The 24866-nt window shown below is 34.2% G+C and overlaps 2 protein-coding genes and 1 pseudogene across 2 annotated transcripts; 2 read left to right on the top strand and 1 right to left on the bottom strand.

Annotated features, from left to right (window-relative positions):
- The window catches only part of LOC146929851 (protein FAR1-RELATED SEQUENCE 5-like), a 93191-nt pseudogene that overhangs the window by 20976 nt on the left and 47349 nt on the right, over positions 1-24866 (bottom strand).
- Positions 4204-13298, top strand: LOC146929856 (MD-2-related lipid recognition domain-containing protein). The gene is made up of 4 exons (XM_085701581.1): positions 4204-4354; positions 4513-4614; positions 5398-5558; positions 12933-13298. Exons 1-4 carry the CDS (start codon positions 4252-4254, stop codon positions 13038-13040), a joined length of 474 nt encoding a protein of 157 aa, XP_085557707.1. The 5' UTR covers positions 4204-4251; the 3' UTR covers positions 13041-13298.
- On the top strand, positions 16379-22131 carry LOC146929855 (ubiquitin carboxyl-terminal hydrolase). The gene is made up of 4 exons (XM_085701576.1): positions 16379-16550; positions 17108-17372; positions 18106-18353; positions 21529-22131. The coding sequence occupies exons 2-4, from the start codon at positions 17123-17125 to the stop codon at positions 21886-21888; spliced, it is 858 nt and encodes a 285-aa protein (XP_085557702.1). The 5' UTR covers positions 16379-16550; positions 17108-17122; the 3' UTR covers positions 21889-22131.

Below are 24866 nucleotides of genomic sequence, written 5' to 3'. Positions count from 1 at the left end.
GACAATCGCTCCACACACTCCATGAGTAACCCCTCCTCCCAAGCAAATAATCTCCTCCGCCATTTCAATGCCTCACCTCCAACCCCCCACCCTAACTCACACATCTCCGACGCCGTAGCTAGTTTATTGTCCGCAAGATGAGATAGCCTAGTAAAAGACCTTGCTAACGGACAATCATCCAACCACGGATCCACCCAAAACAACGTATTATCAACAATTCCCACCCCCCGATCGAATTTGGTTCAAAGTGCACCACCAAATCAATCCACCAACATCACCAAACCGCACCCTCCCCCCTCCTCACCAAACTGATGCATATCGCATAAACATACTACGCTTTTTAACAAGTCTTTGCTACATTAGCTTAATTTACAGTATTATATTGTTGTAAACATTTTGAACAATAGCTTATAATTTGTATGAGAGACCAGAAATATAAGCAAAATCCACCTTTTGAAATGAATTATAAGCAAAATCCACCTTATACTCTTTGTGAGGGAAATGCTTCACCAGATATTCTAGCGAAATTAAGAGCTAATTGTCTTGATACCTCGCATATGGTCTACGAGCCACTGTCGTGCCTCTAATCGACTTTACTAGCTGACATATTGGAGTGTGCTATATTATGACTTAGTTCTTTTCCTTTTGTGTGTCGTTTTTTCTCTCCTTTGATTTCTCATATGTAACAAAAACAAAATACCCTTCATTTAAACTGTAGCTACAATTTTATCTTTTTTATAATATTATTTAAATCTTTAATTTATAAAATTAGTTAAATCACTTTATAATAGGAACAATTCCATGCAATATGCTATTAGTTAAATTTTTTTTTTTGTGGTATATTTCAAAAAAATTATAACTAGCTGTAATAAAATAAACATACGATTAAGTGCAACAGAAAAGACGGAAAGACAGACACATGAGTTTCCGTCTTTACATTAATTATCTATAACAATTTAACTTTATTTTATCCTTTGCTATATAAATAACTTATAGAAACTTATAATACACGAACACTTATCATGATAAGCGCCTGTGTTATACCAAACAGACCCTAGATATATTGTCTCATTTTATTTTATTAACAACTAAAAATTGGTCTTATTTTTCTAAAGACTAAATTATATTCTGCATTATTTTCTTGAAGTGACAGGTCAATTAAACTTACATTAAGATCGGGTTGCAGCAAAGCATATCCTTTGTCCCCTATATTTTGCCAATTGTGCGATTTTGCACCCCATTGTTTCAAACGAGCGATTTTGCACCCTATAGTTTTCCCCCTTTCTGATTTTGCACCCCAAAAAATCATAAAAATATTCAGTTTTTTCCAAAAAATTTAAAAAATCGAAAAAAATTAAAAAAATCAGAAAATATAATCAGATTTTTTTTTAAATTCTGGAATATAATTTTCAAAATACAAAAAAAAGTAAATTTTCAAAATTTTAAAAAAAGGTCAGATTTTTTTAAAAAAATTCTGGAAAAAATTTAATTTTTAAAAATATGGATACCAATTTTAAAAAAGGTCAGATTTTTTTAAAATTTTGAAAATTTACTTTTTTTTGTATTTTGAAAATTAAATTCCAGAATTTTAAAAAAAAGATGATTATATTTTAAGATTTTTTTCTAATTTTTTTAATATTTTTCGATTTTTTGGAAAAAAACTGAATATTTTTATGATTTTTTTGGGTGCAAAATCAGAAAGGGGGAAAACTATGGGGTGCAAAATCGCTCGTTTGAAACAATGGGGTGCAAAATCGCTCGTTTGAAACAATGGGGTGCAAAATCGCACAATTGGCAAAATATAGGGGGGAAAAGTGCAATTAAGCCTTACCAAAATAATATTCGAATTCAGCTGCTTAGCCTATTCGAATCGGGGTTATTCGTTGGTTGCACCAACCCAAACCAAACCAAAAAGATGCCATGCACTTATTTGGTTTCTTTATATATTGCTTCTATGTGTTATTTGAATTTTTACACATAGATTTTTTCAAGTTTTATATAAATGAAAAATATTATATGGAGAGTTGAATCATAGCTTCGTATCTCTCCAACTCTCTTATATTTCTCCTCCAAATCACAATCTCCTTATCATTCAATGTACTTCCTCTTGAAAAAAACATTTAAGTAAAAGTTGATCCATATAATACAGGGGAAGAGTTTCGTTAGCAATAAAAATAGTTAAGATATTAAGAATAAAATAGATAATATGTTGGAACACTAGCTATGTTTGTGCGTAAATTGAAAATTTCCTATAAGCCCTGGATAGGAGAGTTTACACTCAACATTATGATGGAGGTAGGACTCCTAAGGACGTGTCCTTAGGGGTACACTGTTTTATAAACGAGAACGACACAATTAATATGACCACCACATACTTGATGTTGTTGTTGTTCAGTCGTGCCTAGGTATAAGCTATGTGGTGTATTATTTTTTAATGACCTAAAACCTTAAATTAATTTTCTTTTTTAGATTTTTGGTTTTCGTATACATCATCGTCAAGTAAGCATTTTTCACAAGTCAACATGTGTTTGGCACATGCCAACGTGTATCCAACACACGCCCTCCCACTAGCCAATTCTTGTTTGTGTTGCTCATTAAAGAAGCAAGATCGCACCATAGATTTTATAATGGTCAAATGATTTGATCCATCGATTTTGTAATCGATCATAGATCTTCGTTTATATAAAAAGTTCTTCTCTCTCATTTGCGTTTCTTTGAAATATAAAAAGTTCTTCTCTATCATTTGTGTTTCTTTGAAATATAAAAAGTAAGAAATAAACAAAATTAACTCAGTCTATTTGAAACATGAAATGATAACGCTAACAAGAATCAAATACATTATTTCTTCTTGATTCACATGCTTTTTTAAAAAGAATAAAAAATTAATATTAAAAATAGGGAAAAAAATGGACACGTTAACTAATTCTCCTAGAAGAATTGTTAAAGAACAAAAAGGTAAATTTTATATTGAAAAGAAGATTTTTTACATTTTTAAGAGGTTGATTATTATACCCTAAAAGAAGGGATTGATTAAACAATTTCAAAAATATTCCCTCCGTTTCAAAATAAGTGTCGTTTTAGGTGTTTACACACATATTAAGAAATGCAATGATTAAGAGAAAGAGAATGATTATTTTACCAAATTATCCTTATTAACTATTGGTTAGTTTTAAAAGTAATACTTTGGAAGTAGTGTGCAGAGTATTAATTGGAGGGTACAATTGAAAAGAAAAAGTTATTATTGCATTGGAAAGTGAAAGTGACATTCATTTTGAAACAATTTTTTTTGGCTAAAGCGACACTCATTTTGAAACGGAGGGAGTACTTATAGTATAATGGATTTTTTAACAGGAACTTCTACGGTACACTCACAAAGTGAGGTGTACCGGTACTCTTGATTCAAAATTTTATAAATTAACAATCATTATTATATAATAAATAGCTATTTGTTGATATTTATATTTTATAGAATATAATTTCATAAGAAAAACATCATTTCATTGTTTATAAGAATTATAGTAATTTTTTACATATCATCGTAAAAAAATAATCAATGTTCTTAATTATGAGTGATAAAAATTCAAAAAAAAAATAATTTTATTTCGTTGACACTTTTGATAAATACGATTTAGTTATTATAATTATAAATGATAAAAAAAATAATATTTTTCTTCAAAAAACAACTCATTTAGTTATTAATTTAAAGAGTGAGTGTACCGGTACACTCAAATATATTGGGTGTACAATAGAATTTACCTTTTTTAACAAGTTCCCTAAGACATTATTTAGCATTTTTCAAAGGAAAATGAAAAAGAAATGTGGCAGATATCTTTTTTTTTTAACAAAATGTGGCAAATATCTGTTAACTTCGGTTATTAATAAAAAATGATACGTTTAAAACAACTTATGAACAATTCTATCTTTCTCATACTGTTTTATTGTCCTCTTTCTATTATTTTTGTTTGGAAAAAAAGTGTAGTCTCAAAAAAGATAAATATTATTTCTGTTTTTTTTTTTTTTTTATTGTTGAGAGGAAACATCCTTTGTCGTTATTAATTGATGTCAACTTCATGTGACTATAATTTACAGGTGTTTGGTTGATGAGGGTGCACGGTGTCCGTCCATCTGAACAAAATTCAATTCATTCAATAACTCAATAGGACTATACTATAATAATAACACACCTAACTAAGCAGATAATTTGTCACTCATTGTTAGAATCCAAGGAAGGAGAGAAAGAAAAAGATAACTATGGAGTTTCATTCTCTTCCCAATCTCTTTCTTCTTCTCTCCTTCTCCACCCTCTTCCTTTCATCTCTTCATGTTCAAGCTAAAGTTACTTTCAAATATTGCGGTAGTAACAAACTCCATCATTCTGTGGATTAATTTCACACTTACCCAATTTAGTATTATCAAAAAAGATTTGATTTTTATTAGATTTTCATTTAATTTTGTTGCAAATTCAATCATTTATATGATACGATTAAGATTTGTTTTTATCTGTGTATGTAGATAAGAAGGCAGATTATCCTGTGAAGGTGACTGGTATTGAAATATTACCAAACCCTGTTGTCAGTGGTGCCCCTGCCACCTTTAAGATCTCAGCTACTTCTGGTAATAATTCTCTCTCTCTCTCTCTCTCTCTCTCTCTCTCTCTCTACTTTTTACTGTTTTTGAACTTGTATTAATTATATTTTGTGACATCGAATTTCAATATCAATTTGGATGGTTAATGTTGTTTAAGTATGCAGTTAATCATGTTTAGTTCCTGGTTAATTAATATATACAGTACTTGAAAATTGCAGTTCATGACATTCAAAATCATGGTTAATCGTGTTTGGTCGACTGTTAATGAGTTGCTACACCACGTTACTTTGTTCATTAACTGTCCACTTAACGTAATTAACCACTTATTTAAAATACGTTAACCATCCAATTTGATGTCAAAATAACACAACTCTTTGATCATAGTTTTAAATCACAGTCACAATCTTTTGCTGATGTGGGAAATTGCGGTCAAATGCGGCCTAATTGCAATCGTCTTGCTGTCTGTGCAGACTTCAAAAACCTTAGATTGTAGTCACAAATCTATTTTCAAAACCCTGATTTTTATGTGTTGATTGCATGACGCAATTGCATTATTTTCAATCTGAAGTTGATCTTAGAAATTTACTTTTCATGCTTACATTTGAATTGTTTTAAGTAAGTGTAAAATTAGTATTTTCGTCTAAACTTTTGCTGTTTGCAAAAGCTGTGGAGGACTTGTACAACATATCATTTATTTTCGCACTCACTCTATTTGTTCCTTATGCTTTTGGGAGCTGCCTCATCAAACTAACACGCCACTTGTCTATTCTACTAAATTGTAAATGTAATTTCTGTCTATACTTCATGCAGGTAAAGCTCTTTATGGCGGAGATGTGGTAATTGGAGTTTCCTATGTTGGGGTGCCTGTCCATTCTGAAACCATTGATCTGTGTAAGGAAGTATCCTGTCCAGTTGCTAATGGAAATTTTGTGATTTCTCACAGCCAGACACTACCTGCAATTACTCCACCGGTTAGTTCCACTTTATCAACTTAACACTCTTAACAACGCCGAAGGCATTCTAGAAATATCACCATATCTTGAAATAAAGCTTCCTTTGATATCTTTTTTGGGACCCCTTGAGTTGAGACGCTTAAACTCATTTTAGCATTAAGAACTTTATATAACTTTGATTTTCGTGCTAAATTTGAAGTTATTTTCCATTTGTGAATTGCCCCTGGCCTACTGCTCCATTTCCCTTTTGGGTTTATAACTTCAATTTTTGTTTTACTTTGCAAGGTTAAGGTTACTTCAACCAAGAGTAATTAAAATAATCTTTTTAAAATGTCAAACGTCATTTGGCGTGCCTTTCAATATGTTATAACATGTAACTCTTTCACACAAATGAGTATTGCTATTTGAAAAGCAGGTGTACTGTAAAAGGAGATTGAAACTTACCTTGCTCTCACATAATTGATTTTCCTTTATACAAATATAATAAATGAAAGAATATGAAATGATCTGTCTTTATGACATCGTGTATCACCTACATGTAAAATCAAAAGTCATTTTAGCACTGGCGAACGTGCAAATGTGTGTCAGAAGAAGGCTGTCTTTGTCTATTATGGTCATCAGCGTTATCAAACAGCGGCCATGACAGATTGCAGCAGCAGATGTTTTATAACTGCTATGACCAATTTGTGAAGGATGGCAGTGCCATGGCGTTTTATGATGGAAATGACGCTGTCATGGTCTGCCACTCGCAATCGATTACACCGATGATGATAGAGATAAAGTCAATGAATCAATGTAATGGATTGGAACTTTGATTCATTGACTTATTTGTTCTGTTTGTGTAAATTTAGAATCTCTGTTCACTAAAAAAAATTTTGGGGGTAAAAATTAAAAACAAACTCTGAAATTTGATAGTGGTTAATGTTGAAATATTGATATTTATTATATTTAATATAGTATGATCTGTTAGTATCATTAGGATTGCATTCCTATTTAGATCACATCTCATGTATATATAGTTGGTTTTCATTCCTTTCAATATTATGTGAAATATTCATATTCAAAATGGTATCAAGAGCAAGGTTTTTCTTTGGGTTCTGCCGACAAGGCTAACCCTAGTTTTTTAGTTTGTTTGGTCTCAAGTCAGCTATGAGAGCACAACCACCGCTGACAGTTGTCGGAGCCACCAAACATCAATCGACGTGCCGTCTTCCCGCTGCTTTCAATCGCCACTGTCATCATCTGACTCACCTTGCTGTTCAGTTTTGTTTGGGACCATCAACAGCACTTGGGTCCCACTTTTTAGAGGTCGTTCGGAGATTTCTTTGAAGTTGATTGGTTTTTTCGTCAGTTTTTTCTCGCGTTTCAGGCTTTGTGGGTCATTCTCTGGTCACTTTAGTCTGCCACTTGCAGATTTGTCTTTGGACGTCATTCAAAGGTTTTTTGGTTTAGTGGTATGATGGCTGTCCAACCGATTTTATCTCCGGCCACTTTGGCTCTTTTTGGTAATTCTACAGCTTGTCTTTCTCACTGCGTCGGATCATGGATTTAGATTCCGGTGCTTCCAATCATGTAGTTGGTAATCCCTCTCTTATCTCTAACTTGTCACCTCCAAATATACCTCACAGTATTACCCTTGCCAATGGTTCTAAGGCACAAGTTACTGGTATTGGTCAGGCCTCACCTCTTCCATCTCTATCATTGAACTATGTGTTATTTGTACCTGGTTGTCCTTTTAATTTGATATCAATCAGTAAGCTTACTGACTCTCTCAATTGTTCCATAACATTTTCTTCCAAGTCTTTCTGTATACAAGATTGTAATACAGGAAAGACAATTGGAACAGGATTTGTATCACAGGGTCTATATTACCTTCATAGTCAATCATCCACTATTTGTGGTGTTTCTGCATCTCCGGATATGATTCATCATCGTTTGGGTCATCCAAGTTTAGATAAGTTAAAGGTGTTGGTTCCTCAACTTTCACATTTGAAGTCATTGGATTGTGAGTCATGTCAACTTGGCAAACATGTTAGAGCATCTTTCCCAAGCAGTCCCAACAAAAGATCCAAGTCTCCCTTTGATATTGTTCATTCTGATGTGTGGGGTCCTAGTCGGGTGCTGTCTACTTTGGGATATAGATATTATGTCACTTTCATTGATGATTTTTCTAGATGCACCTGGATCACTTTACTGAAGGACCGTTCACAATTGTTTGGTGCCTTTCAGACATTTTGTTCAGAGATAAAGAACCAATTTGGAAAAGGAATTCGAATTTTGCGGAGTGACAATGCAAAATAATATTTTTCTGCAACATTCAACTCTTTCATGGCTTCTCTTGGTATCATACATCAATCCAGTTGTCCCCACACACCACAACAAAATGGCGTCGCTGAAAGAAAACATCGTCATTTAGTTGATACAGCTCGAACCTTATTGATCAATGCTCATGCACCTTTTAAATTTTGGGGTGATGCTATTCTCACTGCTTGTTATTTGATAAACCGTATGCCATCCTCAGTATTGGATAATGAGATTCCACACTCACTCTTATTTCCTAAGGATCCTTTGTACAGAGTCCCACTTCGTGTGTTCGGCTCTACTTGTTTTGTTCATGATCTCACTCCTGGTCGCGATAAATTGTCTGCACGAGCTGTCAAATGTGTGTTTTTGGGCTATTCTAGAACCCAAAAGGGGTATCGGTGTTATTCTCCATCTACACGTCGCTTTTATATTTCGGCAGATGTTACTTTCTTCGAGGATACACCATTCTTTGCTTCACCCACTACATCTAGTTCTACAACAGATGTTACTGATTCTCAGGTGATACCTATTCCTCTATTTCACCCAATATTTGAGCCATCTGTCTCTACTCAAAGTTCTCCACAGTTACAAGGTAACCCTGAGTTCCGCCGTTATGGTAATATTTATGAGCGTCGACATGTTGAACCTCCAGTAACATCTCCTATTGATTCTAGTGATTCAGCTCCAAATACTATTGCTACTGATTCTAGTGATTCAGCCACTGTTCCAATCTCCTCTCCTGTTGTGGTCCCACCAGAGCCTTCTAATGACTTGCCTATTGCTCTTCATAAAGGTAAAAGGTCAACTGCTAATCCTCATCCTGTTTACAACTTTTTGAGTTACCACCGACTGTCTCCTTCCTACTTTGCTTTTGTTTCTGCTCTGTCATCTGTCTCAATTCCTAAGACAGTTCATGAAGCATTATCTCACCAAGGATGGAAACAAGCCATGATTGATGAAATGGTAGCTTTAGAATCCAACCATACTTGGGAGCTTGTTCCACCTCCTCCTGGAAAATCTGTTGTTGGTTGCAGGTGGGTGTTTAATGTCAAAGTGGGACCTGACGGACAAGTTGATCGATTAAAGGCTCGATTAGTGGCTAAAGGCTATACTCAGGTCTATGGTCAAGATTACAATGATACCTTCTCACCAGTTGCAAAGATGACATCTGTTCGCCTCTTTATAGCTATGGCTGCCATGAAACATTGGCCTTTATTTCAGTTGGATATCAAGAACGCTTTCTTGCATGGTGACTTGGAAGAAGAGATTTATATGGAGCAACCTCCTGGGTTTGTTGCTCAGGGGGGCGTAGTCTGGTATGCAAATTGCAGAAGTCCTTATATGGCCTGAAACAATCACCTCGGGCATGGTTTGGTCGATTTAGCAAAGTTTTGCAGCAGTTTGGGATGACCCGTTGCGAATCAGATCATTCTGTCTTTCTTAAATGTTCATCATCAAATCAATATATCTATCTTGTAGTTTATGTTGATGATATTGTGATTACAGGTGATGATTATGAAGGTATCAAAGCATTAAAACAACACTTATTTCAAAACTTTCAGACTAAGGACTTAGGTCCTCTACGTTACTTTCTTGGGATTGAGGTGGCTCAATCAAAGTCAGGCATTGCTATCTCTCAGAGAAAATATGCCCTTGATATTTTAGAGGAGACAGGTTTTATAGATTGCAAACCAGCCGACACTCCTATGGGTCCTAATGTGAAGCTCCTTCCTGACCAGGGGGAGCCTTATTCCGATCCAGGAAGATACCGGAGACTAGTGGGAAAATTGAATTATCTTACCCTAACAAGACCTGACATATCTTTTCCAGTTAGCGTAGTAAGTCAGTTCCTTAACTCCATGTGACAGTCATTGGAATGCAGTTGTTCGAATTCTTAAGTACATCAAAAGAGCACCGGGAAAAGGACTTGTTTTCACTGATAGAGGCCACACTAATATTGTTGGGTATTCAGATGCCGATTGGGCAGGAGATGCGAGTGATAGACGGTCTACTTCTGGTTATTGTATTTTTGTGGGTGGAAATCTCATTTCATGGAAGAGCAAAAAGCAAACAGTTGTTGCTCGATCAAGTACAGAAGCCGAGTATCGAGCAATGGCTCATGCTACAAGCGAGCGTGTGTGGTTAAAACATTTACTGCAAGAATTAAGTTTTTGTGAGGTTGGTCAGATGGAACTCGTATGTGATAATCAATCAGCTTTACACCTCTCCTCCAATCCGGTTTTTCACGAGAGAACAAAGCATATAAAAGTCGACTGTCATTTCATTAGGGAAAAGATTCTCTCTGGAGTCATCAAAACCTCATTTGTCAATTCTAAGGATCAACTTGCAGACATCTTTACTAAATCTCTACGAAGTCCTCGGATAACTTACATATGTGACAAGATGGATGCATATGATATGTATGCTCCACCTTGAGGGGGAGTGTTGAAATATTGATATTTATTATATTTAATATAGTATGATCTGTTAGTATCATTAGGAGTTATGATAGGATTGCATTCCTATTTAGATCACATCTCATGTATGAAGAGTGCTAGCAACACTCTCTTTTGAACACTCTCTCTAGCACTCACTCTTTTATTGGGTGAAATCAATGTGGGACCTACACTTTGAAAATGGAACCCACATAAAGTGGTGGGACATACATTGATTTCACCCAATAAAGAAGTGAGTGCTAGAGAGAGTGCTCAAAAGAGAGTATTGCTAGCATTCCTCTCTCATGTATATATAGTTGGTTTTCATTCCTTTCAATATTATGTGAAATATTCATATTCAAAAGTTAATTTGTTTACCTGTCTTTGGTAGGTATGTTGAATGTTCACTTCAGTTCATACTTCTATATTCTTTTATATTTACTCTTTCACTATGAAGCACAGACGTAAACTTGTTGACACCGTTAATAATTTGAGAAAATGGTATAACTGAATGTACTCACATGTGTCGGTGTTGTATCGGACACCCATATGTGCCGAACACTGGATACACCTTCAATCTAAAGCGTTGGTGTTATATAGTTCTCTGATTCCTTTTGAACAATATCATCTTCTCCCCACTCCACCTTGCACCCCTTACTTACATCATAGTGGTTAGGGTGCGGTACCATGGTGTATCATGAAGAGGTTGTGGTTTCTCACTTCTCCACCGCTCTTAGATCATTTTAAACAATTTTTGTTTGTGATTCATGTCGTCGGTTTTTCCTTCATTTGGGATCACATGATAATACAAATTGCATGGTTGAAGTATCTTGTACGTACCTATTAGGAAGTGATTGGGATGTCATACATTAGTCTCATGGTATGTGGATAAAATGAAGAAATCTCAAATGAATGTTCTACAGTAGGTGGATCACAAGACCACCAATGTTCTACACTAGAGAATATTGGACAGTTAAATTCCAACAAGATTTGTAAATAAGTATAGTAGAGATGGCAATGTTTAGGTAATTGGACATGCAAAAAAAGATAAGGAACAAATATTTGGAGGAAAAAGTTAGAATGGAACCTATGGATAAAATTATGGAAACTTGCATGTCATTTTCGACATATGAGTCGAATTCCAATAGAAGCTTTCAAAGGAAAGTCAATCAAGTGAAGGATAATTCAAAAAATGGTAGGGGAAGACCTAATAAAACTTGAAGAAACCATTAAAAATGACCTTTGCTGCGAATGGTTTCATTGAAAGTTTGGCTTTATCTTAGTTATAGAGTCCATCTAGTGGAGCAAGACTTTTTAGTGATCGATTCAGTTTTACCATTAATGAGTTGGATCGAAATATGGTTTATGAAAGAACATTATTGTAATTTGATCCATGTAGCCGACCCCACTTAGTGGCATAAAGCTTTGTTGTTGTTGATTCAGTTTTACCATGTTTTTTGTTTGGAAGTTAAATTTTAAGGATTTCACTTTTCAGAATATTTAGTCAATCTTTTATTCCTCAACATCCCATAAATATTTGATGCATTTACGCAAATGTTTACACTTGAATTGCTTTATGTTGTTTTTGGTATTTATGCATCCATCTTAAGTTCTTTATAAGATTCTAACCCCTTTTTCCAAATTTATGGAATTTTACGAAGCTAGTCTAGATTCTCTAAATGTACTATCATTTGTCATTACCCATTGGCAATTGGTTTGACCACAATGATGATTGATTAAAGGGTATTTTATTTCTAAATCTCTGATAAGTAAGAACAATCCTTCAGTGTAGGCTATACCTACACACACCATGAAATTGTTATTTTCCCAAATGCATCCATGTACACCCTTGTTTTTTAGGAGTCAAGCTGTCTAATCTTAGGCTATGTTTGAATGAAGGATTTTGGAGGGAAGGGGAGGACATATTTTACTTTTCTAAGCCTAGTCATATAGAGGCTTGTTAGGCAGAAAGGAATAGAATGGACTAATGGTACCACTTACTAGGGTTGAAGGCACATTTGTGCATTGGTGTGTAGACTGTAAAAGATAGAATATAGATGAGGGAGTGACTTTTATGCAAAGAAGCTAGAAGGAGGTTGGAGATGGAACATGTAAACTTAGAGAAAGTCCTCGAACATAAACTTGCAAAATGTTGTGGCTTCAACCTTCAACACAACAATCCTATCTTGCTTAAGGGACTGCAGGATGAAATTTGCAATCCGACTTGTGAGTGGTCATACTTGAGTTGTGGCTGAACCTAGATGCTTGGCGTGAACCTCCGAGGATCAAAAGGTGTGCAAAGTAGTGCCCTGCACTTTAGGTCAGAGTATTTGATTGGATTTTAACTTAGACACACGATCAATGGTCATTGTTGGGATTGTGTGTATCTGTGAAAATTTAACAATTATAAATTCTGTCATTCTGTGTACCGCAATGGTAAAGGGGGAATGTCCATCAATCTTAACTAATGTTTCATATGGTTTGAAGCTTGATGCATATGCGTAAAGTAGCAATCAAATCACTATTGTTTGCCACATAAATTGCCACATCTTCTTTCAATCCGTTTCTTGTTCAAATCATTTTTGACTTGGCTTTTATTTAGGGAAACCTTTTCTGTTTTGTTTTAACATTACATTAATGTTTGTTTTTGCAGGGACCTTATGCTCTGAAGATGACACTGAAGGATGACAAGGGTGGCCAGTTAACTTGCATTAAATTTAATTTTAAAATCGTTTTCGGAGCTCTTGTGTCTGACATGTGAAGTGTTATACTCTGCATGATTGATCTGGAGGGCTACTTCTCTGCTTTGTGGTTATGTGTTTTTTTTTTTTACTGTAAAGTGTATTGTGTATCACCTTTCAAGAGTTTACTGTAAAGTGTATTGTGTATCACCTTTCAAGAGTCATTGTGATTTGTGACTAGGGTCAATGTTATCAAATGTTCAAGTTATATACACTATACGATGACATGCACTCGTAAGTTCTATAAGGTGAATGGTGAATCTTCATTTGTGAACTTAGATTAGAAGTATTATTTCAATAACTCATATTCATGCAAATTGAATTGGAAAATGAGAGGCGAAAAACTATTTGCGATATAAACTTAAAATTTCTCCCTCCCTCCACCGCACAATATAGATTTTAATAAAACATTGTCTCATTTTATATTGTTTTACAATATTAATAAAGTTTTAATTATTTTTTCCTAGGCTTTTATTTTTTTCACCTTACGGGTTTCTTGCACGCCCTATTCACTTTCTTTTTTATTCTAAAATACTATTTGTTCGGATTATATAATTCGAACTCATATAAAATGATTTTCAGATTATACAATCATAAACCTCTTGAAACCCAGAAATGGTGTAAAATTGATACCAAAAGTCTTTGCTGACCATTGTACGATCTCACAAAAACAACAAAGTAATTTCGGGTATCGTATGAATGGTAAACAGTGACCATGGTATCATGAACCACTTCCAACTGAAAACTAAAAGAAAATTAAGAATGAATGAAAAGTGAAGATTGGATGAAAATGTTGAAGGATGCAAGATTATTTATAGCCATAAAACATTTCTAGACTGTAACTACAAAAAAAAAAAAAAATTACAATGTCTAAACCGTCCAATGTCATCTATGTCATAGAGATGAAGAGTGAACGAGTTTTAAGAGGTACTGTGAAGGTCATAGACAAATACTACCACTGTCCTTAATTACAAGACTCTTCTGAATTTTTTCTGTCCCTTTTTTATAAGACCTTTTTTTAAAATTTCAAAGCACATTAATTATTTCTTCACTCATATACCCCTATTTATGTTACATATTTTTCTTCAATATGTAATAAATACTCTTGACAACATTAACAAACCCTCTCTCCTAAAGCGTAAATTTTAAAACATCAATTGTCAACAAAATTAATACACCCTCCGTCTCACAATATTAGTCGTTTAAGGTTTGTGTACGATAATTAAGGAAATAATTAGTTGTGTTGATTTCAATGGTAAAATTAGTGGCATTTACTGAAATACCCTTATTAAATGTAGTTAGTGGAGTAGTTAAGTTGGATGAAATTCAATAAATAAGGGTATAATAGTGGAAAAACATAATAAATGCTGCATTGGTATTGTAAAGTGACAATTATTTTGAGAAAAATAAAAAATGCTAAAGAGACAATTATTGTGAGACAGAGGGAGTACAATAATCAGCTTTCTTAATTCCAATGTTTTTCACTAAAGGGTCCTATATTTAGTAGGGACAGAATTAGTACGTTTTAGGGATTTGGTGTGCTTTAGTTGAACGTCAAATACAAATACGTTCTAGGAATTTGTTGTGTTTTAGTTGTTGCGTAAGGAATTAATCTCAACCCTTTATTTTTAATGGAAGGGCCTATAATTTCATCACTCCTAAGATAACATCATTTTCAATATAACATCTTCTAGTTTGTATTAAACATCGTCAAATATTTTTTAATATGTGCGAATTTTTTTTTTGATGAAGAGGAAATTAAAAGACAAGAAAAAAAAAAAGAAAAACTAGTCGATCCGCTGCCTAAAAACCCCAGAGGTATCCGCAAGCAGGATGTTATCCAATTGAGGAGGAGGAGAATTCCACATCTTCAAGGAGTCGGTATTAGTTGCACCAAATTTAGCCAACCAGTCAGCACATTCATTCCCTTCTCTCAAAGTATGACTAAATGAGACCACCCATGGAAGAGAAGAAAGCTTCCTAATGAGAGAGAGCAAAGTTGCATGAGGATGAAAATCATTTTGTTTAGTATCAACAATAAGATCCAAAGCAGTCTGAGAGTCAGATTCCATGAGGATAGACATGTAACCAAAATCCGACGCCAACTGAAGACCCTTCCAAATAGATGAAAGTTCGGCCAGTAAATTCGTAGCTCTGCCACAAGATCCAGAAAAACCATGAATCCAATTCCCCCTATTGTTTCTCAAAAGACCTCCAAAACCTGCATTACCAGGATTACCAAAAGAAGATCCGTCCACATTGATTTTAATAAAGTCTTTCGGTGGAGGATTCCAACGCACTTGACGGGTCACTTGACATTTATTTGTTGGGCCAAGAGCATGAACCATGGAAGAATGATATGATATTATGTTATTGACTGATTCCCATGTAGCTTTCCTGACATTTTGAAAAATCTCTTCATTTCGATTTCTCAGCAAACATATATGGGATATTTTACACCAACCACAAAAGCTCTGGGTTCAGATGTTGAGGCACAAATACTTGTATGACACTCATATTATGCATACTCCTTTTAAGCCTGGTGATTCTTGCATTTGGCGTGCTATTGTGAAAGTAGTGGAAATCTTGGGGCCAGGCTTCATTTGTAGGGTTGGAAGAGGTCAAGTATCCATATGGTATGATAAATGGTTAGATAATGTTTATCTTTGTAATGTTGTGCCTTATGTTCATATTAGTGACACAAACCTTCGTCTTTGTGATTTGTTTGAAAATGGGGATTGAAACTTCAACAAACTTTACACTCAACTTCCACCTTTTTATCAAGATTGCATTCGTAGCATTACCATTGATCATGACACTGAGGATAAACTCATTTGGAGTGCTTCTCCAAATGGTCAATACTCAGCTAGTTATGGATATAAGTGGTTAGATCGGAATCCAACTCAACAAGTAGAGCCAGTTACTTGTTGGAGTTGGATCTGGAGGCTTCCAGTTCCTGAAAATCGAAGACATTTTTGTTGGCTGGTGATGCATGCTAGCCTCCCTACCAATGCCTTTCGTTGTTCGAGACATCTTACCACTGATACTTCTTGTCATAGATGTGGTGCATAATGATATGCATACTCTTCATGATTGTCCTATGGCAAAGAATATTTGGAGGCACTTCATGATTGTCCTATGGCAAAGAATATTTGGAGGCACCTTAGTCCTACCTATCCTAGCGACTTCTACATACAAGATTGTCAGATTTGGTTCAAAAATCATGTTGTTAGGGGGACATGCACTAGGTTCATAGTAATATGTGCGAAATGATCATGCACTTAAATATGTACGAAATTATCAAATAACTCAATTATTTTGATGCGGAGAGAGTAATTTTTTTTTTTTTAAAAAAATTAACTTTAGTTTTTGTTAAAAATATGTATAAAAAAAAAAAAAGAAACTCTAAATATTTGTAAAACAAAATAATTCGCCCTCTTATTCCAAAAAGCTCTAACTTATAATTGAAGACAATTCTGCTTCGTTTAAGGGTAGCAATCGAACAGACCTCGACAGTGTCCGGCGATTTGGTACGTTGCAATATCACTCACTCCCTCAGACACGTGAAACTCTAATTTTCTATTCAATCTTTAGATTTATCCAAGTTTATCAAAAACTGCTTATAACTTATACCAAAACAATTTAATTTTATTTAATTTTATCATAAGCACTTATATATGATAAGCCCTTATGCTATAAGCTGCAAATTAAGCTGTTAATCATCCAAACAAGGCCTATAGCCCAAGCACTTATCATATAAGCGCTTTTGAATAAGCTTACATAAAATTAAGTTAAATTGTTATTCTATATGCTATAAGTTGTTTTCGTAAGCTATCTTGGAGAACTTATGAAAATAAGCTGAAAAAAGCTTATGAAAAATGTCATAAGCTGTTTTCATAAGTTCTCCCAAATAGTCTCACAAAACTTATGTCTATAGATAAGCTCAAATAAGTGAATCCAAACAGGCCCTAAATTAAGTTGTTTATCGAAACAAGGCCTAAATCCTAGTGTAGCTAGCTTATGTGGTTAAGTGATTGGTTTGGGTTTTTGTGGGTTTAGTGTCTGATAGGCTATGTTGTTGACACAGGAATTTTTCGGAATAATGAGGAGGCAGGGGCAGTATGGCGATGCATCAGCAAATAGTTATGGGGCCTCGCAGATGCATCATAATCATCATCATATGCCTGGTCAAAGGACGGAAACAAAGTCTGGTAACTTTGAAGGACGGTTAGAGGCGTTCACTCCGGAAAGGGAGAATTCGTATCCGAATTCTAAGCCAGAGGGTCAGTGGAGATGGGAATCGGATGAATCAAAGATGTCTAATTCAATGACATCTCATATCTATAATGAAGGTGAGTGTTATACATTGTCACCTTATGATTGCTTCTGCATCGCTTTATTAAAGGCTCTATTAGCGTGCTATATAGCTATAACAGAGTAATTTGAACGAATTACTATTTTCTGCGATTTGCGATTGACAACATTGAATAACGTAGACAACAACTACATATGTATTAGAAAAAACCGACTTAGAATGTGTTTAAAGACTTGAGCAGAGTGTGTATGATATAGTTTCTGCTTTATATGCTGTTGCTAGAAGTCAAACACATGATTAAGTCTACTATGAAAAGTGTAACTCGCACTATGCGTGTGTATCCTGGGAATTATGCTTGAAAGTCCATTGCTTAACAGATCTTTGATGGTATCATGTGACTTGATTAGGCAGCAAGGTTTACATAAATGCTGTCCTTCCAAATCTGTTGTTAAATGCGCATGGATATTACATCATTCATGTTTCTGGTGTTTTTTGTAACCCTTGCCATCAAATCTGCTTATTTTTCAATCAATGGATTTAAAAGCAGTTCTTGATTTATATAAGATGAATAAAACTCTTGGTGTGTATTTTAAGTTGTTTACAATGGTATACTTGTTCAGAAAACATTGCCATATCTGCATAACCTATCCTACTTTTTAATTGTTAGAACATTTGGTACCATGTCTAAAAGGCCCAGTTACAGGTTTGTCATTTATATCATGAAAATGGTTTTTCAATTTCTGAAACGTAGGGAATCTTTGCGTGTTCAGGTCAAGGTGGTGATGCTTCAAGGTCCTATTTTCAAGGACAGAGGCCTGATCCTAAATTGGCTTTGCAGAGCCGGAGCAACAGTGATTCCAGATCTCAGGCCCATGAAGAAAATATAGATGTTAGATATGAAGGAAATCATTTATCACAAACTTTTGAAGGTCTTGAGCAGAATTTTCACGATGACATAATTAAACTGACTAAAGAACAGCACGATGTTGAAGATGCAGAACATGCCAGGCACAGAGAGGTTAGTTTTCACCCAGTCCTTTAAATATCCAAAATCTGCTACAAGTTTGTCAAGCTTTGTTTGTTTTTTTCTTTCTCTATCATAATAGATGAACGCATAATCATGCAACACACTTGATGGATTTAGTACATATTCTGCAAGGTTAACATTCACATACCTACTGGGGTTTCAGCATACTGAAAACAGGAGAAACATTAAGAGCCATCTAGACTGCTTTTGCAGATATTTCGTTTTATAAACAAATGACCATCATTAATAAAATTAATTATGTTTTATGATTAAACTAAAAAATACCTGTGTATTCAATAGGTAGTTATAAGAGTTAGTTGGCTGAGCTGGCATGGGTGGGCCCAATAGGTAGTTATAAGGAATAATGAGACAGACTGAGGGATTTTCTAGCATTTTGTTATAGTGAGAGAATGGGGATCACCATAGATTCATGGTGAGGAGAGCATTATATATCAGGCTGATAGTTTCCCTATCAGAGTTATTAACCTTTTCAATTGTTGTATTCTCTATAATAATCAATACAATTCATAAATTTCCCTATTATTTGTGTATTAATCCTCATCAATTGATCTGCTCTGCTGGATCTAACCAAGAGTGTGTCCTGTGATGTAAATGCTATAAGAGATAAGGGAGCAGGACAAAATGTTGGAAACGCAAATGCCAATTTTGAGGACTTAGGCAGGAGAAGTTAGAGAGACAATGCAAATTCTTGTGGACAAGCTTTAACAACAGAATACAATGTTAACAAAGCCGAGCAAGATGATAGGGAAACGCATAATGATCTAATGTGTGCCCCCCGAATTTTGATCGGATGACTAGTTCCGATGAATCCCAAATGTTTGCGTAGATGGCTGAACTACCTATGTTCAAAGGGGAGGATCTGGTCACGTAGATCATGCAAGAGGAGATTTACTTTGATGTGCTAGGTACTCCAGGGGACAATAAACGAAAGCTTGCTCGACTAAGTATGGAGGGATCCACAATTCATCGGTCGGTTCACGCTGTTGATGGAGACGCAAGATGAATTATCATGGAAGTAGTTGAAGAATCGCTCATTGCACTCTACGTTGGACGTCATTTAGAAAATCCCTTTAAAGAATTTGCCACATTCAGGCAAACAAGGAGCGTAGAAGAGTTTGTGGAGCCCTCTGTCTTTGAACTACCGCATCTCAATTAGTACACGTTCCTAAGGAACAATATTTGGGGTATGTCATCTTTCGCATTTGAACTCGGACATTCAACCCACAAACAAGAATGCAAATGATGAGATCAAAACATGTAGAGGAAGAGTTGCGTGGAGGGGATGGCGACTAGGACTGGGGAACAAATGTGTGGGAGAAGAATGGAAAGATGGGCTGCTATGAGGGAATGTGCCCAAATTCGAGTCAACTAAACCTAATCGTCACTCCTTCTCATCAGTAGGGTTGGCGAGCATGAAAAACAAATGTGAGCGACAAAGTCGAAACTCAGAACAATGGAAGGGTTTAAAGTACCAGTCCTTCCTTGAGCTAACAGAGAGAGAATCCAAGGGCCTCTGTTTTCAATGACGAGACAAATTTCATTCTCTTCACCAATGTCCAGAGAAGTAACTTTGCCTATGAGATGACCATTTGATTTCCACCAAGGGAATATGCAGGAACTTGGAGGTTTGGTTGGTGACATAAATTTGCGAGGGACCCTTTTGTGTTAGCTCTCGGAGATCTTGATGGGAATTTTGTGGCTGAGCACGTAGTACCTAGGGCAAAGTTGTCATGGATTGGAAGCACCTGCCAATGCAGTTTTAATCACTATGATGAGTTGGTAACACTACAGGGGAGCGGGAGAAAGCCAAGAGTAGGCAGAACCAATGACACATAAGTTTGGAAAGTTTGATGGTTATAACTCAAATAGATGTAAATGATGTGAATCGATAATAGAACAGTAGGAAAGTTTGGAAAAAAAGAATTGAGCAAGTTTAACTAAGTTTTTTATGAGGATATACGGTTGCCACATGAGCATGAGCAAGTTCCCTACATAAGAATTCTGTCTGAACAAGGCCCAATCAGTGTGTGTGCTTACTGTTGTCCTCTCAATCAGAAGAAAGAAATTGAGAAGCAAGTAGGGAAATGCTGCAAGCTCATATGATCCTCCTTAGTATGAGTGCATTTTCCAGCCTTGTTCTGTGGTTTAAGAAGAAAGAGGCATCATGGAGGTTATGTGTGGATTACATAGCTCTAATGCTCTAAGCAGGGCAACAATTCTTGATAAGTACCATATCCCAGTAGTGGACGAATTGATTGACGAGTTGTTTCGGAGCCAGAATTATTTGAAAAATTGATCTCAAATCCAGATATCAAGAAAGTTGGGTGCATGAACCGGATATCATTTAACAAAGTTGGCAAAAAAGAACTGCAACTATGGAGGCCTTAAACACTTTATAGAGAGTGATTGAGGGATTATCTAGCATTCTTTTATAGTGAGAAATCTGGGATCGCTGAGAGATTCATGGTGAGGAGATCATTATAGCTCAGGCCGACAGTTTTCCCCTATCAGTGTTCTAGACCTTTTCAGTTATCTTCTTTATAATCAATGCAATTCAGAAATTCCCGTAAAAATAAATTAAGAGGATATATGCTGTTGAAATAAATTAGTATCAGATACAGGTCCTCCTGCAGAATCCTCAGTTAGCATGAATTGGACTGCATCCCAGGGGTGCAAGCTCATCAATGGATTTCTGAGGACATTGACCAAAAAACTTCTGAAGGAGTGAATTGTTTGTATTGGTTAGATTTTGTTGTAGGCTTTGACTGCCTATTTCCATGATAGTAATTAGTAAATATACTTGTAGTGATTATGCATGCAGAGTTACAAACACTGCATATTTAGGACTTGCTTCTTTTTGCATCGTTTAAAGTATAAACAGACTTCCGATGTTGTCTGATCTTGATACTTTTAGTTAGGTTCATTTGTATGTCAGGACCGAGTCTAGTTCTGCAACTTGCACCTTTCCTGCCTTTTATTTATGAAATCCATGCATGTTTAATAATTGGATAAACTGATGTTGACCATAGCAGTTTATAATTGCTAAATTTTTTCATGTTCGAACTAGATATCTTATGTACATATTGTCTAAAACTATATTTCTCCATATATCTTTAACGAGTCCATTTGTATTTCTCCTTGTCAGAAAATAAATGCAATCAATTTTCAGTATGAAGAAAAACTGGAAGCACTCCGAGCTCGGCATGGAAAGCGTAGAACTGAATTTCTTCAAAGGGAATCACGCGCAAGACAACAGCAGTATGAACAAATCATTCGGGATCCTTACTCCGGTAGTGGCACGGCATCCAGAGGCCCTCATGCTCATAGCAATGTAAATGCTTCAGCTTCGGGTGGAGAACCCCAACGAGGCTATTCTGCTGATCACTTTGATCCCTACAGAGAGCAATCTCGATTTCTTGGGAGTGCAAGAGATCAAGGATTCGAACCTAGAGGTCCGTATCCCGGGGGGCGTGTCTATGACACTGGTTCGCGTTACTACAACTAAGTTTTGACCAAAAGTTCACCTCTCATGTTCGGTTTGTACTATGTGCAATTTAAATTGCATACATGCATATTTAGATGTAGTGTGACTAGCATGTTTGTTGTGTTTGTGAAATTCAATACCATTCAAAACTAAGAATAATTTTATTCCATTTGAGAACAACTGCATAAAACTACAATTAGCTAGCAAGAATGACATGATTCAATTAACTTGTTATATAAACTGGGGTAGGCTAATTTGTATTCACATCTCTATCTTTCTGTCATCCATTACATCAAGGGGGGATTTTTCCTCCTGTGTGTCTAGGATGACTTTGATTGGTTATGGTATTTTTGTTCTAAAAATGATTCTGATGAACTATTTTTAAGAAAGAAAATAGTGTATCCTTCAAAAAAAAGAAAGAAAATAGTGTATAACAATGTTTTTAAAACAGTTTAAAGAAAGAAAAGAAAAAAAAACTTGTTCTGTAGATGTGTTTGTGTATTAAAAATTAAAATCCTTGCATTTTTTAATTTTTTTTAATGTTTTTTTCAATTATGTGGAAGAATTTGGATATATTTTTGTGATTGACTACATTCTATTGCAAATAGAATATAATTAATTAATATTTCACTTTTTAACTTCTATGATATAAATGTCTGTCAACTTATATTTTCTATTCTTATTTTCTTAAATGTGTGTTTATTTTAACTCGCTAATAAAAAGATGCGAGACTCTTAAAGCAGACCATTGTGAGACTCTTCCAAATAGTTCATGAGAGTATTCGCAAAGAGCATAAAAAAGAGAGTAAATTATAACTCTTTTATGAAGATAAGTTTGAATTATACTTCTCTCTCAACTTTTGTTAAAATATACACTCCTTTTTCTTGAGAAATAAATATATAGTTAAAATCATGCTCCCCTCCCTAAATAAAAGAGTATAATTAATAATAATCAAGTTTTTAAAAAAATTATTTTATATGACAAAAAAATTTGAGAGTTAAAATTATGCTCCCCTCCAAATATAATACTTTTCCCTCAATACAACACTAAAATATGGTAAAAATAAAATCAGTATGTTTTATAACAAATGGCCTAAATTCTTGTAACAAAAGACCTAAATTGAATAACACCGACCAAATTTTTTTTTTTTTTTGGTCTTAGATGAAGTGGTAATCCACTTTTTTTGGTCTTAGATGAAGTGGTAATCCACTGAAATTAAACTCACATACAACTGTGAGATCCCGGGTTCGAACCCGGGTCACGACGTCCAGCCTTGTAATTTCGGCATTTGCCAGTTGAGCTAGGACTTCTAGACACACCGACCAAACTATTACTATACTTCAAGGTTAAATCAATGCTGTGTCAAAAAAAAGAAGGTTAAATCAATGTAAAATTGCAAACTCGTTAACTCTAATTACTGAAACAAAACAAAAAACTCTACGTAATCTTAGGAGTTTGCCGATTTTATCAAAACTAACAATAGTCCCGTGCTTCCGCTCGGGTCGTATAACATTGCGGTAATCATATAAAAAATAATTTCATTGTTAATATTGTCAAATGTTTAAATATATTAAATGAAAATTATCAACATTAATATAATGTTTCTATTGAATATTTTTTTCTTATATATAGAAAAATATGTTAAATATTTGAATCGCCTATCTTGTGGATTTTATTTTTTTATGTACGTGAAAACAAATTTTTTTTTTTGAGAGAAGTGAAAACAAAATTTGATATACATATATGAGAAAGTTAATAAAATATATTTTTTAAAACTCATGATTATTTTATATGTAAAACACCGTTCAATGTTTGCAACACACCCGTTGTAGATTTTATATGCTTATATATATATATATATATATATATATATATATATATATATATATATATATATATATATATGCATAAATAGATTTTTATGTACATATATGAGAAAATCGATATGATAAAATTTTAGAAACTGATGAATATTTTCTAAATATCGACATCAATGTAGTGTTTCTATTAAATAATTTTTTATTTTATATGCAAAACACCGTTAAATGTTTGCACCGCATCCGTTGCAGATTTTATGCGTTTTATTTACATAAACAAATTTTTTATGTAAATATATGAGAAAGTTGGTATGATAAAATTGCGGAAACTGATTAATATTGTCAAAATATAAACATTAACATAGTATTTCTATTGAATAATTTTTTATTTTATATATGCAAAACATCGTTAAATGTTTGCACCGCACCCGTTGCAGATTTTATGTGTTTGTATATGCATTAATAAATTTTTATGTACATATATGAGAAAATAGATATGATAAAATATTGGAAACTCGACTATTTTTATAATATCAACATCAACGAAATGTTTCTATTAAATAACTTTTTATTCTATGTTTAAAACACCTTTAAATATTTGCACCGCATTTGTTGAGGATTTTCTATGCTTATATATGCAGATTTTTTTTATGTAACGATATGTGATAGTCAATATGATAAAATTTGAAAAACTCGTGATTATTTTCAAAATATCAACATCATTGTTTTTATTGTTTCTCCAAAATACCGTTATATATTTACACTGCACTCATTATAGGATTCATTTACTTATATCTCCAAAATCAAATGGAAAGATAGTCAACAGTAATTATCATGACTATTTATTGGTTTTTTTTTTTGAAAGAGACTATTTATTGGCTTTTAAAAAGGACAATTATGAAATTTTGTTGGATTTCAATTTTTATATATTATTTTTTTAAATATCCAAAAAACAAATAAATTTGTTATATCCACCTATCCATGGTAGTGCAAATTAGTTACAATTTTTTTTTAGAGAAAAAAATAATTGGCTACACCTTTCCTAAAAAATAATAATATTAATAGTTGGCTACACCATTTTGTTTTTAATTAAAGACAAATACTGTTTTAAAAGTATTCCAAAGACTTATTAATTTTGTATCAAAAAATAAATATGCGTGGAAATTTGTTATATTGTGGATA

The sequence above is a fragment of the Medicago sativa genome, chromosome 4 (genome assembly GCF_051527215.1).
Source record: "Medicago sativa cultivar Bolivia chromosome 4, Bolivia_mono, whole genome shotgun sequence".
Lineage (NCBI taxonomy): Eukaryota > Viridiplantae > Streptophyta > Magnoliopsida > Fabales > Fabaceae > Medicago > Medicago sativa.
The sequence above is the reverse complement of the archived record's forward strand: the minus strand, read 5'-3'. Positions and strand labels throughout refer to the sequence as shown.